Raw genomic sequence first — 17,651 nt, 5'->3', positions numbered from 1 at the left:
GGCACTCAGCATGGCCTGGAGACCAGAGTCCTCTCTGTATTCCACTGTCTCTGCCTGGCAGAGCAAACATTTGTTTTGTAAACATTTGTTTTCCCATCTCCAGTGAATTGTTTTCCTCCCATTTGAAGTCACAACCCCTACCCCCTTTCTCCTTCTCTCACATGGTAGATAAGCCTCAATTACCTAACATGTCTTTGGGTCTTATTTTTCTTATAAGGTCCCATACGTAGTAATACATAATGATTATTATTTTTTTTCTTCTGTGAATATGCCTCATATCAATTTGATTCTTAGACCAGCTAGAAGAACCTGGAGAGACTAGAGGGGAATTTTTTCCTTCTCCAATACACATTTTTCATGGAGCAGAGATCTGAACACAGGCAATTTTAGTCCACAGTCCAAACTTTGAACTACATACTATTGCTTGAGGTTGACCTTAACTATGAGTTTGGTAGAGAACAAGGCATTATTACCTTCATTTTTACAAAGAAACTCAAGAAACGGTTTTGCAGTCTCACAAATATAAATAATTATCAGTAAATTGGGGGATGTTATGTCATCGACTATCAAAAAAGATTACTTAAGATATCAATATAAGAAAAAAATGTTTAATAGGAAATTAAAAATACAAAAAATGACTAGTGTTTGTATTTTCTTTACCAAACCACCAAATATCTTTCTGCAAAAATGCAAAGCCATAGCTATGAAGCTATTCTCACAAAAAAACACAGCAATGTATTCAGAAAGAAGACAAAATGAAAAAAAATGATAAAGCATAATACTGGGCGTAAATGGACATGTTTTCATGTAAAGAGGAGTGAACTGAGAATTATGCATTCTGGAAGCACCAAGATAGATGACTCAATGTTAGGACTATAAAGTTTTTTAGAAAAGATTTTATATATACATATATATATAGAACCTATATAGAAGAGGACATATGCTAATATATATCAATATCTAATCAAATATTTATGTAAATATACTTCTATATTTTATAATGTAAACTATGTTATATACACTGTAATAATATATATTAGTATATATCTTCATTCATGTAAACACTTTTGTGACTGTTGTACCATAAGTACTTTGATAATTTTGGCTTCTGTCTCATATGTAAGATCTTGCTTCATTATGCACAACCATCTGAGAGCTTAACAATTATGGGCAACTCTGAAAAGCTCATTTAGATATATCTGAACAGGAAATACATTTCTGTGCTCCAATGTTCTCCAGCATTTTAGGAAATGTGTACAATAACTATTATTCTAGGAGACTGAGAGCTTACAATCTGACAGAGACTGTAGAGAATATTGTACATCTGATGAGGGTCTTGAACCATGTATTGACCATTTGAATTTTTCCTTATCTCTTTCCTTCTCTCCGTCTTTGCTCCTCTTCTTTCCAAGGTCTTTTGCATCTGCTTTGTCTGACATGTTAAAAAATACAATAAATCCTTTAACTACAAAATCTCAATCTATATTGCTTACTCAATTAGTGTTGAAAAAGAAAGCTAAAACAACAGTATTATTTAAGTGTAAAAAGAAAAATAACCACAAACTTCCCCAAACACTACTCACCTCGAATTAGTAACATCAAAACAAAACAAAAAGCTTTAAAAATCAACATATATTGTGAAAGACATGTCATTAATGACTACAAATAATTTTATGCCAAATGTAATCAGGTGAATATAATTTATCTGTATAAAATCATGGTGTCAGGCTAGTCTTATTTTGAAAAGAAAAAAAAATCAAGAAAAAATGTATTTAAAGTTGAGTCCTAAATGTGGAGCCCTCCTAGATTTTCTTTATTTGGGGTCTGCATTTCAAGAAATTCAGCTTTCTTCCTCTAGAATATCTTCTGGTGGAGACTGGCCACCAACCAACATCCACACCAACATCTTATTGTCAACAAAATGTGCATAGTAAACCCAGTACCCAGAGCCATCTGCCACTTGAATTTCCATCCATATTTATATTTCTGTCAAACATGTTTTCCTTCACCTTAAAAAATCCCCTGAGATTTTTTATTTCCTAATAAATCCCTTCCAATTCTAAAACAGAAATTTCAAATTTCTGCCATTCATTCTTTTGTCATTTGCTAAATCTATAATCAATATTGATCAGGTTGTGTTTTAAAAAATTTGTATATATAAAAAAACTATAATATTAACATCATGTGCTGTTTCTCAGCCTCTAAAATAAAACTATCTTGGCTTCTAGCTTTATAGTAGATTTAACATCTATGTTAGATACAAAGGCAAAGATAACTATAAGTGTAGGATGAAAATTTAATTTGGAAACAAGTATAAAAATAGACAATCAGAATTTTATTTTGTGGTTTTGACCTAAAACTAGTTACAGGTAATAATATATGACTTCATGTATGATTTTTAAAATAGGCTTCCCTGGTGGCTCTGACAGTAAAGAATCTGCCTGCAATACAAGATACCTGGGTTTAATCCTGAGTCCAGAAGAGCCCCTGGAGAAGGGAATGGCAACCCATTCCAGCATTCTTGCCTGGGAAATCCCATGGACAGGGGAGCCTGGTGAGCTACAGTCCACGGGGTTGCAAAGAGTCACAGACAACTAAGAGACTAATACTTTCACTTTCACTAAAAGCTTATTCAAAACCCATAACTTAAAATAATATATAATAAAATCTGTAAATAGGAAAAACACACTACATCACATAGAAATTTGGAAAGTATGCAAAAATGTGTACCAAAATGTGTTTTTGCCAATACATGAATAAATTTATTGTTCCTCTGTTGCTTCATTTCACCCATCTGGCCAACCCCTCTGAGTAGAATTAGCAGCTGAGCCCTACGTCCTACTGGAGACAATCTTCCTCTAGTTCTGCAGGCTTCTGCCCTATTTTAAATAATCATGATCTGTATCATAAAATCCAACAGAGAAATTTGAACTCCCATCATATTTCAACTCTCAGCACTATCTGGAACAGACAATCTCTCCGATTTTTGAAACATTCTTTTCCTTTGATTTTCAACAGTGACCTGCTCTGCTGATCTTCCTATTTTCCTGGCCATTCTTTAACCTTGTTTGCCAGCTCGTTATTTTGTACCAGCTCTCAGATATTTAGCTTCTTTCAGGCTTAGTCTTAAGGTTCCTAATCTTCTCACTCTACACCATCTCATTGGGAATATCATTCATCATGTAATGTAGCATGCATTTGTCAGTGATTCCCAAGGGTATATCAACAGCCTGGAACTCCTGACATGAAAAGTACACTTGATTTCTTAAAGGCACCTCAAATTCAGTATGCTCTAAATCATTTTGTGATCTCTCCTCATAAAGCCATTCCTTTTTTTCATTACCCATTAAACATACTACCATCTATCCAGTTCTGCAAGTAAGAATTCTACAAATTATCTTTGCCACATCCTACTATTTTTCACTTCATAAGTATCTCAATAATTTACTGTATCTGCTTCTCCACTGTGAGAATCCTATTAACCTACTCCAAGTGACTGTCATCTCTAACATGAGCTGATACAACAGTCATCAAATTGTTTTTTTCTGTGACTTCTCATGCCACTGACCTTCCACCTCCACCTGCCTTCCAAATTTTTTTTTTTTCCAGAGAACCAGACTATCCTTTTCAAAATGTGAAATCAATCATGATTCAACTCTAAACTCTTTATTAGCTGTCAACGGCTCTTTGGTAAAGATCAAATATCTTAGCATGATCTAGAAGTTTTGACGTGATCACTCTCCTACCTACTTCTTCAGGTTCTTTTTAAGCCACTTTCTTCCTCACATCCTCTCTTCCAGCTGAGGACATCTATCAGGTCTTCCAAGTCACTGTCATTTCTGCTGCTGCCTCATAATATTTATATAAGCTCTCTCTTCTACCTAGAATCCTCTTCCCTCCACAGTCCATCATCTTCCCCCAGATATCCTTCTAATTTTTGTGAACACAGCTCAAAATTCCTTAAGGAATCCTTCCCTGGTGCCCCAGACTAGGTCTCCCATGTGAATGACTTATAGTTTCCTGTATTTCCCTTCAAGACTCATGTCTTAGTATGTATTTATGATTTTTAAAATTAATGTCAGTCCTTCTCACATTACCTAAGCTCTAAGAGGTGAGATCCACATCTGATTTTGTTCAGGTTACTGCTAATTCCTGGAACACGTTACGGGTATTCTCAGCAAGTAGAACATTGATCTTTGTGACTCCATGGACTGTAGCCTGCCAGGCTCCTCTGTCCATGAAATTCTCCAGGCAAGAATACTGGAGTGGTTTGCCACTGCCTTCTCCAGGGGGTATTTCTGACCCAGGGTTTGAACCCAAGTCTCCAGCATTGCAGGCAGACCTTTACCGACTGAGCCACCAGGGAAGCCCAGGTACATTGAATGAACGGTTAATTGGATGGATGGATGCTGCTGTTGTTAAGTTGCTGCTGCTGTTGTTGCTGCTGCTGCTAAGTTGCTTCAGTCGAGTCCAACTCTGTGCGACCCCATAGACGACAGCCCACCAGGCTCCGCTGTCCCTGGGATTCTCCAGGCAAGAACACTGGAGTGGCTTCTCATTTCCTTCTCCAATGCATGAAAGTGAAAAGTGAAAGTGAAGTCACTGAGTCATGTCCAACTCCCAGCGATCCCATGGACTGCAGCCCACCAGGCTCCTCCGGCCATGGGATTTTCCAGGCAAGAGTACTGGAGTGGGGTGCCATTGCCTTCTCCGTGTTAAGTTGCTAAGTCATGTCAAACTCTTAGCAACCCCATGAACTGCAGCCCACCAGGCTCCTCTGTCCATGGGGTTTCCTAGGCAAGAATACTGGAATGAGTTGCCATTTCCTTCTTCGGGTGATCTTCCCAAACCGATCAACACAGGTTCTATCTTCCCAGGGATTGAACCTGTGTCTTCTGCATTACAGGTGGATTCTTTACCACTGAGCTGCCTGGGAAACCCAGATAGATGGAGGATAGACAGATGTTAATTTGTGATACACGAGAAAGAGATTCCAGGTTCAAATTAATTTAGGATACACTGGGTAAAACAAATTTAACCTGGCTATTTTTTCATTTTTGCTTTCTTTTATAAACTAATGCACATTAGATTATTTTAAGAGGGATCTATGATGGGGCAGATATCACACATACTTAATTTCTTTTGCTTATCTTTGGGGAACATTTACAGTAGTTATTTCAGGGTAGTATATGATTGGAAATGCTGATGTGCAAGATCTAAATAAGAACAAAACATCAATATCTTATAAAGCATAAATATCTGAAAGACCATTAGAGATGTTATCACAGTTATACAAAAAGCTAGTATTTTCCAGTATATTCAACTCTACTTGCAAGCATTATTGTTCATATATATGGCTATATGAAATATTTCAGAAAGCATAAAATGACCACTTATTAAATATATTTCTCACTTGAAGAGAAATACTTCTACACTTTGTAAAATAACTTGAAAAATATAATTTCTAGATTTTAACTTTCACCTTATAATAAACCTGCAAATCACTGTCTAATCTGTGTTCATTTCACATTTTTTGAAATAGGACCACTTTTCAGGTTTGGTATTTTGGCCCATTCCACTCTACATATGACATATAAGAAAGATGTGTTTAATGAAGGGAAACTGAAAACTTAATGTCTTTTTTTCTATACTAATACTATATTAATTTAATATCATTAAAATATATAATTACCTTTGATTACAAGGAGAGCAAAATAGAGTGAAATAATTAACATAAACACCACTGCAAGCTGTAATATCCAGGAAATAGAGAAACTTGAATGACTGTTTTCACAACACATAATAAATGACAATGCTTATAAATAGTCATTAAATTCAGCAATGATTATAAAGCATTTACATACAATATCCATACTGAATAATATTGTGATATAACTGTCTTACCCTTTAAAGCCCTTTCACTTTTCTCAGGCAATTTTAGTGCTGTTGTTGAATTTTCAGGCTTGAATTCCTTGCCATCCTTCACTTCTTTCCCATCCTTCACTTCTTTCCCATCCTTCACTTCTTTTCCTTGTTCTTTTAATTTGGCATCTATGTCAGTTATTTTGCTTTCAGAGCTGGACTCAGCTGACAGCTTAAACTCGGGCAATATTTCTCTCAAGAGCTCCCAAACTTTGTCCGTATATCCTGGGCTTAGGTGAAAAACACAATTAATTTCCAAATTAAACTTTTTACTCCACATTAAGAAATTACTGACAGAAAAAACATGAACTTGCAATTTCACAAGACCGATCAATAGTTACTTCACATTTTAATTAGAAACACCTTTATGTATTCATTCATTCAACAAGCATTGATTAAGTGCCTACTTCATGCTGGGCTTTGCTGATGCAGAGACCAAACACAGAGTTCCAGTTAAGATGGTGATATAGGAGGATTCTAAACTCACTCCTTCCTAGGGACACAGAAAATTTACAGCTACATATAGAACAGTTTTCTTGCGCAGGGGGTGGTGGTGGGGCAACTAGCTGAGGAATTCCCACATATATGGCAAATGAGAATGGATAGGAGAGGCTGAGACACAATCTTGCCATAAAACCCAGCCAGTGCAGTGACCCACAACTTGGAGAGAACTCACATTCTGAAGATTTTCCCTGAGGAGGCAAGGGTTTGCACCCTGCATCATCTGGCATTCTAACTTTTAAGACCTGCAGATCAGAGAGAAGTTCCCCAAACACACAGTTTTGAAAGCCAGCAGGGTTTGCATCCATGAGGCCCACAAGGTTATATAGCAAACTCAGAAAGTGAAAGTTTTAGTCACTCAGTCATGTCTGACTCTTTGTGACCCCATCAATTCTTGCCTGCCAGGCTCCTCTGTCCATGGGATTCTCCAGGCAAGAATACTGGAGTGGTTTCCATTCCCTTCTCCAAGGGATGTTCCTGACCCAGGGATCAAAACCAGGTCTCCTGCATTTCAGGCAGATTCTTTACTGTCTGAAACAGTTCTTAAAGGGCTTTCATGGACTCACCAATCTTAAGGCCAGTGTGTAGAAGAGCACTCAATAGGAGATTTTAATACCCCACTTTCTTCAATAAATAGATCTTCCAGACAGAAAAGCGATAAGAAAACATTGATCTTGTGAAAGCCGCTCAGTCGTGTCTAACTCTGCAACCCATAAACTGTAGCCTGCCAGTCTCCTATGTCCATGGAATTCTCCAGGCAAGAATACTGGAGTGGGTAACCTATCTCTTCTCCAGCGGATCTTCCCAACCCAGGCATCAAACCGGGTTCTCCTGCATGCAGGCGGACTCTTTACCAGCTGAGCTACCAGGGAAGCTCATTGGTCTTGAGAAACACATTAAATAAAATGGACTTAGACACATACAGAACATTCCATCCGAAAGCAGCAGAATACACATTTTTCTACATGGAGTATTCTCCAGAATAGATCATGTTAAGTCACAAAAAATATTTTAATGAATTCAAGAAGACTGAAATCATAGCACCCACCTTTTCCAACCACATCTTTTCTAGTATGAAACTAGAAATTAATTACAAGAAGAAAACTGGGAAATTCACAGCTATGTGGAGATTAAACATCATGCTACTGACCAACCAACGGGTCAGAGAAGAAACCAACAAAATGCTTTGAGAGAAATAAAATGGAAGCACAACACAACACAAATACAACAGATACAACAACAGCACAACAGATGTAACAAGACAAAAGTAATTCTAAGAGGTACATCCAGAAACAGGATCTTAAAAAAACTACCTAACTTCACACCTTAAAGAACTAGAAAAGAAGAGCAAATGAAGCCTAAAGTTAGCAGGAGGAAGGTAATAACAAATGTGGTGGTGCTAAGTCACTTCAGTCATGTCTGACTCTTTGAGACCTTATAGGGACTGTGTAGCCCACCAAGCTCCTCTATCCACGGGATTCTCCAGGCGAGAGTATTGGAGTGGATTGCCATGCCCTCTTCCAGGGGATCTTCCCGAATAACAAATATCAGAGTGGAAATAAATGATTAAGAGACTGAAAAGACAATAGAAAAAATCAAAGAAACTAAGAGCTGGTTTCTTGAAAGGACAGACAAAACTGAAAAGCCCTTAACTAGACTCACCAACAAAATAACAGATAAATAAAATCAGAAATGAAACAGAGATATTGTACTTAATACACAAAATACAAAGAACCACTAAAGACTATGAGAAACAAATATACAACAAATTGGATAACCTAAAAGAAATGGATAATTTCCTAGAAACATACCCACTTACAAATACAAAGAAACAGAAAATCTGAACAGAGCAGGTTTTAATTTTGACTAATTCAAATTAAAATCTGAATTAATCAATAAAAAGATAATCCAATTAATAAATGGGCAGAGGATCTGAACAGACATATTTCCAAGGAAGATAAACCGATGGTCAACAGGTACACCAAAACATGCTGAACATCACTAAACATCAGGTAAAATGTAAGTCAAACCCACAATGAGTTACAACCTCACAGGCATACTAGTTATCATCAAAAAGACAAGAAATGACAAGCATTGGCAAGGATATGGAGCAAGAGGAACCCTTGCACACTGGTGGTAGGAACATAAGTTAATATAGCCAGTATGGAAAACAGTATGGAATTTCCTCAAAAAATTAAAAATAGAACTATCATATAGTCCCACAATTCCACTTCTGGGTGTTTATCCATAGGAAATGAAAGCACTAACTCAAAAAAACAGAAGTTTGTCAAAAAGAACAATCTTATGTTCTCTGCAATGTTATTTACAATAGCCAAGATGTATGTGTCTATGGATGGATGAATGAATAAAGTGTAGTATTCATATACACAATATAACATTGTTTAGCCATAAAAAAAGGAAAGAAATCTTGCCATTTGAAACAATGTGAATGGATTTTGAGGATATTAGTAGTGGTGGTTTAGTTGCTCAGTCATGTCTGACTCTTGCAACCCCATGGACTGTAGCCTGCCAGGCTCCTCTGTCCATGGGACTTCCCAGACAAGAATAATGGAGTTGTCATTTCCTTTTCTAGGGGATCTTTCTGAACCAGGAATAGAACGTGGGCCTCCTGCATTGCAGATGGATTCTTTACTGACTGAGCTATGAAGGAAGCCCCTTTACTAAGTGAAATACATCAAATAAAGACAAATACTGTATGATTTTTTTCACTTATATATGGAATCTGAAAACAAATACACTCATTGATATAGAGAATAGATTTGTGGTTGCCAGAGGCAAAGGGTGGCATTTGGGCAAAATAGTGAAGGTATTCCAAAAATACAAATTTCCAGTTATACAATAAATGAGTCAGAGCATTGTAATGCACAGCAGGGTGACTGTGGTTAATAATACAGTAGCGTATAAGTAGATCTTAAAAGTTTTCACCACAAGAAAAAAAAATTATAACCATGTGTGGTGATACATGTTAACTAGATCTGTGCTGACCATTTCTCAATATATAAAAAACATTGAATTACTATGTTGTATGCATTCATGCTAAGTTGCTTCAGCTGTGTCCAACTCTGACCACATGGACCGCAGCCTGCCAGACTCCTCTGTCCATGGGGATTTCTCCAGGCAAGAATTATTGCAGATGGTGACTGCAGCCATGAAATTAAAAGAAGCTTTGCATCTTTGATTATACAAAAAGCTATGACAAACTTAGATAGCATATTAAAAAGCAGAGAAAGATTTTCTTTTCTTGGGCACCAAAATCACTGCAGACTGTGACTGCAGCCATGAAATTAACAGACGCTTGCTCCTTGGAAGAAAAGCTATGACAAACCTAGACAGCATATTCAAAAGCAGCGACATTACTTTGTCAACAAATGTCTGTCTAGTCAAAGCTATGGTTTTTCCAGTAGTCATGTATAGATGTGAGAGTTGGACCATAAACAAAGCTGAGCGCTGAAGAATTGATGCTTTTGAACTGTGATGTTGGAGAAGACTGCAAGGAGATCAAACCAATCAATCATAAAGGAAAACAACCCTGAATATTCATTGGAAGAACTGATGCTGAAACTCCAATACTTTGGCCACCTGATGGGAAGAATTGACTCGTTAGAAAAGACCCTGATACTGGGAAAGATTGAAGGCAGGAGGAGAAGGGGATGACAGAGGATGAGATGGTTGAATGGCATCACTGACTCGGTGGACAGGAGTTTGAGCAAGCTCCGGGAGTTGGTGATGGACAGGGAAGCTTGGCATGCTGCAGTCCATGGGGTCACAAAGAGTCGGACACGACTGAGCGACTGAACTGACCTGAACTCCATAGTTCTCCTCAGTATGCTCTTGCTATCCGATATCCTTTCCTCAGTGAGTGAATAAGCACAATCACATTTTGGGTTCATCTGTATGTATATGTAACCCTCAACTCATAAGCTCCAGCTCAAACCTCTCTTCAGATAACCAGGCTCATGCGTACAACCATCTATTAGACATCTATCCAAAAACAAATCAATTGATCAACGAACAAAAACATCCTGTTACCATCTTCTACTTTTCAATCAACTTAGAAAAGTGAGAATGATTAAGTCTATTTCCATGAAACTCTCCTCAAATAAAAAAATATATCCCATTGATCCTTCTTCCTCCTACTGCAGTAGACAACCCTTTCAACATTCTCTTTTTTTTTTTTTTTGAACGTTTTCTTTTATCTTTTCTTTTTAAACATTTATTTATTTGGTTGCACCGGGTCTTCGTTGCAGCACTTGGAATCTTCCATCTTCATTACGGCATGTGGGATCTTCAGTCGTGGCATATGAACTCTTAGCTGCAGCAGGTGGGATCTAGTTCCCTGACCAGGAATCAATCCAGGGCCCCCCTGCATTGGGAACGTGGAGTTTTAGCCTTAGGACCACCAGGGAAGTCCCCCTTTCTCCATTTTCATCAGTTTTTTCCACAGAAGCCCTTCTGCAATACTGCACAAACCAGTTTCCCTGCTCCAGTCCTCATATCTGTCCTCCTGCTCTGAGCAAACCTCCAAACTCACAAGCCTGATCGAGATCATCCTCCTGTATAAAATCTCTCAGCAACATTCTGTTGTGAATTTCTTAACTATGTCTGTTTTGTTCCCTTACACTTCTCCACCCTCTACTCATCTCTCCTCTAGAATCCAGCAGCCATAATCCACTCCTGCAGATTCATGTGCTTTTTGGGGATTACACCATGCTGTCTTGCACTTCCATGCTATTCTTTCTTCTCTGAGTTGGCTTCCCTGCCCCCAAAGCCTCACTAGTTTCCACTAACTCTTTGAAATCAGTTTAAGCATTGCTTTCTGGGGAAATTAAGCTATATGTTCCTGCACTGAATTACCAAAGAATCTTTTGCACACTTCTAGTTTAGTCTTTTAAAGTATTTTTTAAGTTACTCTATCAACAAACATTCATTCAGATCATACTGTGTAACAGTCATGCAGTGTCATTTTTTCTAAGCACAAGAAGTCTCAACACTGAGAAAGACAAAAAAGAGTTCCTATTCTCATACACTGTACCATCTCAGTGGAAGATGGAAGACAGTGATAACTTCTCAGCAGAAGGTAGTGATAACTTTCATAATGAAAATAAAATAATAAACAATGGGCTATGGAATCATTTGGGAAAGGAATTATTTAAACCTAGATGGCTGAAAAGGTTTTTCTGAGGAGTTGATATTTCAGCCTGGTGAGATCTAAATGTTATGACTTATCCAGCCAAGTAAATATCTGATGGAAGATCATTTAAGGCATAAAGAAAGAACAGTTCAGGCTAAGACCCTAGGGGATAATGATTTTAGAACATTTGAGAAGCAGAATGAAGATGTGGGTGGCCAGGTAGGGCTTTTTGTTTTGTTTTGTTTAATGCATTTAATCCCCCAAAGGCTCTGCAACCTAAGTCGTGCAATCATAATTGAGGTATAAGAGAAGGTTGCAAATTTTATGTAGTCACAAATGATAGACTAGGAAATACTAAAATCAGGATTAAAACGGATCTTTCTGAATCCAAAACCATGTGTTTTTTCCACCTACAGTAACAAATGTTATACTGTGAAAAAGAAATATTCAAACTCCACAGGATGAGACTATACAACTTCTTGGACAGTTAGAATTAAGTATGGGATGGTGGAGTGTTCCATTCTCAAATGAATTACATCAAGATCAGACAAATTTGTGGAGAAAAACATCACCTCTTCATCTGAAATTGCTAGTCTTCTAATATCCACTCTGTGTTTCTAGTATAATACAGAGAGTTACAACTTTGTTTCTTGTTTTCAAATGATAAGACAGTGCTAACTCTAGGAAAACATGAGGCAAGGTCAACAATTGCAAATCTAGCAATGTCTCCCTTTGGTGCTTCTATGCGAGAGGGAAGGGAAAGGCTGTCTGTTGAAGACGTCACAAAACACTTTTCACCCTATTGATTTTCATATGGGAAAAGTCAGTAGTGAACACAATTTGAAACTTCAATATTCTGATTCTCCTGGAATGACCAATGAAGGCCCTTAGGGGCTGTCTTGGCACACGGAATCCTTCGTAGTAACAGAAACATCCAACTTCTGAACAGATCATGGCTTTGATCTTATCGTTCTCCTACTTTCCATGCCCTTTTCCTCCCTTCCTCTCAAATCAAACCCAGCCAACAGTAGAGGCTCTGATCAAATCAGAACTTTCTCCAGGAAGCCATGCCGGACCTCTCCCTGGATCCTTGGCAGACAGTGATTTCAAATTAAACTGTTTTTTAACAATCATTATTACAGTTCCATGACATTCTTCTCGTTTAAAATTATACACATTTATACACATGAATTAACTTTGTGATTTCATAGTGTAATTGCAATTTTAAATTATATGAATAATGTGGCAGAGTATTCATAATAAAAAATCCTACACATTATGACATAAATCGAAGCGAGCACATATCTTTTACTTTTTGATTATATTTAGAAGTAAAATGATAAACTTGAACATCTGAGTCACTCTCACTTATTTGTTTAGACTTTTCTCTGCTTCCAAAGGTTGATCATTAGCTATCATACATATTTCTATATAATATTAAATAATCCAGTGATATGCATGAGGGGCTTCCCTGGTGGCTCAGAGGTTAAAGCATCTGCCTGCAATGTGGGAGATCCGGGTTCAATCCCTGGGTTGGGAAGATTCCTTGGAGAAGGAAATAGCAACCCACTCCACTACTCTTGCCTGGAAAATTCCACGGACTGAGGAGCCTGGTAGGCTACAGTCCATGGGGTCACAAAGAGTCAGACATGACTGAGTGACTTCACTTTCACTTTCAGGGATATTCATTAGGAGAAAGAAACTAGCACTAATTATGTCTCTAGCACACATCAGCTACTTTTTCCAATACTCTCACCATTTCAATCCCCAGAGCCATATAGGATAGGTAATTTTTTACCCCTATTTTACATACGGAAACTCTGGGCCCCCAAAATTATATTACTTGTAAAATTTACATAGCTTGAAGTAGGAAGTATAAAAACATAAATCTAGATATACAGTTCTGAATCCAAAGCTTAAGCTTCCCTCTCTTATATCATTTTCATAGACATTTTATAAGCAATCATATATTCGTGCAAATTGAGCATCTAAAATACTGCAATTTAAAAATTTAATTTAATTATTAAACTGGTCTTATAATCATGAAAGTATATGAACATTGTTTTCAATTTTCATGCATAATTTCACTATATGATTCTAGCAAGAGACTATTCACAATTTTTAATTTAATAATTTTCTAGTCAAGAATTATTTTGATCTCCTGTTTCTTTACCACCCTCTGATAGATGTCTGATGTTTTCATGTCTCTGGTATCTTTATTGCAGGAAAAATAAATGGGAAATTATAAGTATTCCATCAACATTGAAGATAAAAAATTAGTAAAGTCTGTTTATAAACCCCACCCTCTCTCTACTTCTCCTTACTAACACTGACAATATTATGCCAATAAATACTCTATTAGGTATCAGAAAATAATTTTCCATGAGAAGATATAAAAGGCTGACATCTGGACCTTTCTGAAGGCAAAAAGCAAGGTCAGTTCTCTTCCAAGAAAAGGTGTCAAGGAGCTTGTCTATCCTCCTAATTTTTGCCTACAAATATTTTTATTTGAACTAAGCAATGGCTAGCTTATCCTGCTGAAAGGATGTTTTAAATGATGGAATCCAAGTGACTAGAATCTGTCTTCATCTTCTTTAACCTGGACTCTGGAAATGCTAGTTTTCTAACATCAAAGATCAGAGATGATCCAAATTGATAACTGTACTATGGATTTGATCTTGTAAAAAGCAGCATTCTGATTGATGGGATGTTTAGATCTATTGATATAATTATTTTCTAGCACCTTAGTCTGATTAATTTTCAGTGTCAATGATAACATGATCAAATCATATGTCTACAATCTTTATGTATGAGACAAAAAATATTTGTGAAATTTTAAGTAAGCTTTGCATTAAATATTCTCTCTTTATACATAGGCAAACAATTTTTATATATCTAGAATCATATGAGAGAAACACTATGTGCTTTGGCTCCAGAAATATTTAGATTCAAATTTTACCTCCAGGTACAATGTACACTGCTTTAGGGAATTCAGCCACTATGAGCTTCAGTTTTCTCATTTCTAATGATATACAACACTGAGCTGATAAGGTCATATGGATGATCAAATAAGATCATCTTTTCAGGACTGTGAGTTTTAACTGGAATAACATATTAAAGTGCCTAAGGTCTAATAGGCATTTTAGTGTTATTTTTTCCCTAGTGAAGTGAAGTGAAACTGAAGTCACTTGGTCGTATCCGACTCTGTGACCCCGTGGACTGTAGCCCACCAAGCTCCTCTGTCCATGGGATTCTCAGGCTAGAGTACTGGAGTGGGTTGCCATTTCCTTCTCCAGGGTATCTTCCCGACCCAGGGATCGAACCCAGGTCTCTCGCATTGCAGGCAGACGCTTTAACCTCTGAGCCACCAGGGAAGTCTTGGGTAGCTAATTAAAAGTTGCTTTCATTTTTCTGTACTGAATAAATGTATGCGTATAAAGGGGTCACCTGCAAATATTTTACCATATAAATTATTAACATTGTTTTAATATTTGTAATTCATATATTTAAGGATTAAATTTACTATATATAAGGAAAAAAATTAATCCTGCAATTCTCAATAAGTTTTATATAATACTGTAACATGTTATTTTCCAAACATTTTGTAAAATGTGGCAATTTTTGAAATTTTCTTTAAGACTAAGAATATTTTAGTTAAAGAAACTTTACTGGGGAAGAAACAAAAAAAAAGTATGAGTAATTTAATGGTCAAACATACTGGAGAGAAATGACTTCTGGTAACCAACCCGTGAGGGCATGAATCACTGTGAACTCTCCCAGTTCTCTCCTCTCTGCCACATGGATGCTGAAAAGGCAAAAACACAATATTACAGTCAATAACATTTGAAAACAGGGAGAGGTCTATAAAAGACAGGAATCTCTAACAAGCAGTAATAAAAGAATAAATGGCCTCTCATAAACGGCTACCCACTCTAATATTCTGGCCCGGAAAATTACACGGGAGCAACCTGGCAGTCTACAGTCCATGCAGTTGCATAGAGTTGGACACAACTGAGCTTCACCTCACTTCACTTCGTATATATAGATAATACATAATCTCTTCTGTATATTCAACATATTATCATGTTCTTTTAAAAATAGGGCAATGTCTTTCCTCTTTCAAGTTTCAGTAATTATAATACGATTCCTATGAGTCTGTATATTAAGCCAGTCTCACACATGGCAGGGCAAGATGGGGATCAGACATTTTTGATAAAATCCTTAGATAATTTTAGAGAAGCCGGAAACATCCATTCTATCTTGTACAAAAGAGTGGATCTGCCACTATAGCATAAAGTCAATGAGACTGTGATTGATTAAATATCACTCTTCTTATTTTAATCCTTTACTTTTAATATTTTTCTGAAGTGATTAGTCTATTTTCAGTAACACACACAAATGCTATATCTATATTTTGCCCAGGAACCAGAGCTTCAGTTCCACCTTATGCCAGTGGTGGTGACTGATGGTATTGATTGGTATCATGTTTTTTAATTCAGAAAGAAGTATTAGTCACACACTCCATCATTTAGAAATTTATATTGTTTTTTTGTTTGCAGATTATAAACTGTGATGTGTCCACATATCTCCAAGATAACAAATATCTACTGGAAGAGATATTAACAGTCCTCTTTGAATAATCATATTTAGGAGGTGACTGTGTGAAGCTCATAAAAAGTAATGTTTTTTCCTCCGCACATGTCAGAGTGATATTTAAATAACTACTAAACATTAATTTTTAGTGTAGAAAGCTAAAACTCACATTAAGAAATTCACTATCTACTGTAAAATCTGAGACAAACTTTTGGACAAATATAAATTGGACCACATAGTGATTTCCACTTCAAGGTCTAAGAAGCATTAAGCCTGGTCCTTTATTTATAAGTTGGATTTGTTTTTTTTTTTTTTTTTTCAAAAATAACCATAATGCCATTTCTCAAGTTGCTTTAAAATTCTACTGTAGCTTTAAGAAAGATAAAAATGCCACTCCAACTATCCGGGTCATGCATTTACCGCTTCACTGGCCTGGCTGCTCTCATTCTCAGGACTTCAAGTTAGATCTGAGAATCAGGAACGTTACTTCCTTTCAAAGATAAACAAACATAGTAGTTACCATTTTAAATCTTAGTAGTATTCAACTATCTAAATGCTCTGAGCTGAGCTTTTTAAAATGATTGAAATTAAGGGTTGCAAACTGGGTAACACAAATTCCGGATAGAAAATTGAGGGTCGGTAACAGAAAAGAGAGATGAAGAGGGTGGCAGCAGGAGGGGCTGTTTTTGTTTGTGTGGCTTTGGGAGAGAAAAAGGAAGCTGAGCCAAAAGAAAACCACAAAAAAACAGACCAGGCTTCTGACTGACATGGCTGTGTATAATAATAGAAGGGGAGGGGGCTGAGCTTTGAGCCAGTGGCTGGAGTGGCCTGTTAGAGCAAGTGGGTGTGTTCTGCTGAAAAGGACCTGCTGTGATAAACTGCAGGAGGGGGAAGGGTAGCAGATTCAAGCTGGTGCATTGTGTGTGAGAATTCTTCCACAGATTGGAGACACACAGTCGCCTTGCATTGGCAACTCAGGTATCAAAGCTTTTTTGCATCACTCAGGCCTGAATAAAGCACTAGTGGTAAAGAATGCGCCTGCCAAGGCAGGAATATAAGACATGCAGGTTCAATCCCTGCCTCAGGAAGATCCCTTGGAGAAGGAAATGGCAACCCACTCCAGTATTCTTGCCTGGAAAATTCTATGGACAGAGGAGCCTGGTGGGTTACAGTCCATGGGGTTGCAAAGAGTCAAACATGACTGAAACAACTTAGCAATGGAACAAGGACCAGAATAGAAGGATCACATCTGCAAGTGGAAGCTAAGACATGTCTCACATAGGTTGGTGCAGGAATATAAGACACAAGCAGATTTTCCAGGAATATTGAAGGAAACATGATAGTTTTCATTGTGAATGTATAAAAAGGACCAGTGTTACCTAAACCATGAGGAACACATGGACATTTTTCATAAGAGATCAGATTTTCAAGATTAGCAAATGATGGCTGCATACCCAAAGCCTAAGACTTTAACTGGATCCAG

General features: G+C 37.1%; 1 protein-coding gene across 1 annotated transcript in view; it reads right to left on the bottom strand.

Annotated features, from left to right (window-relative positions):
• Nucleotides 1–17,651, bottom strand: part of ADGB (androglobin) — a 188,449-nt gene that overhangs the window by 119,355 nt on the left and 51,443 nt on the right. Inside the window, exons 7-9 of the mRNA XM_018053314.1 lie at nt 15,294–15,380; nt 5,905–6,152; nt 1,292–1,432 (exon numbers count right to left, since the gene is read on the bottom strand). Coding sequence (XP_017908803.1) covers nt 1,292–1,432; nt 5,905–6,152; nt 15,294–15,380 — 476 coding nt within the window. The remainder of the gene's footprint in view (nt 1–1,291; nt 1,433–5,904; nt 6,153–15,293; nt 15,381–17,651) is intronic.

The sequence above is a fragment of the Capra hircus genome, chromosome 9 (assembly GCF_001704415.2).
Source record: "Capra hircus breed San Clemente chromosome 9, ASM170441v1, whole genome shotgun sequence".
NCBI lineage: Eukaryota > Metazoa > Chordata > Mammalia > Artiodactyla > Bovidae > Capra > Capra hircus.
This window is presented reverse-complemented; position numbering and strand designations above follow the sequence as displayed.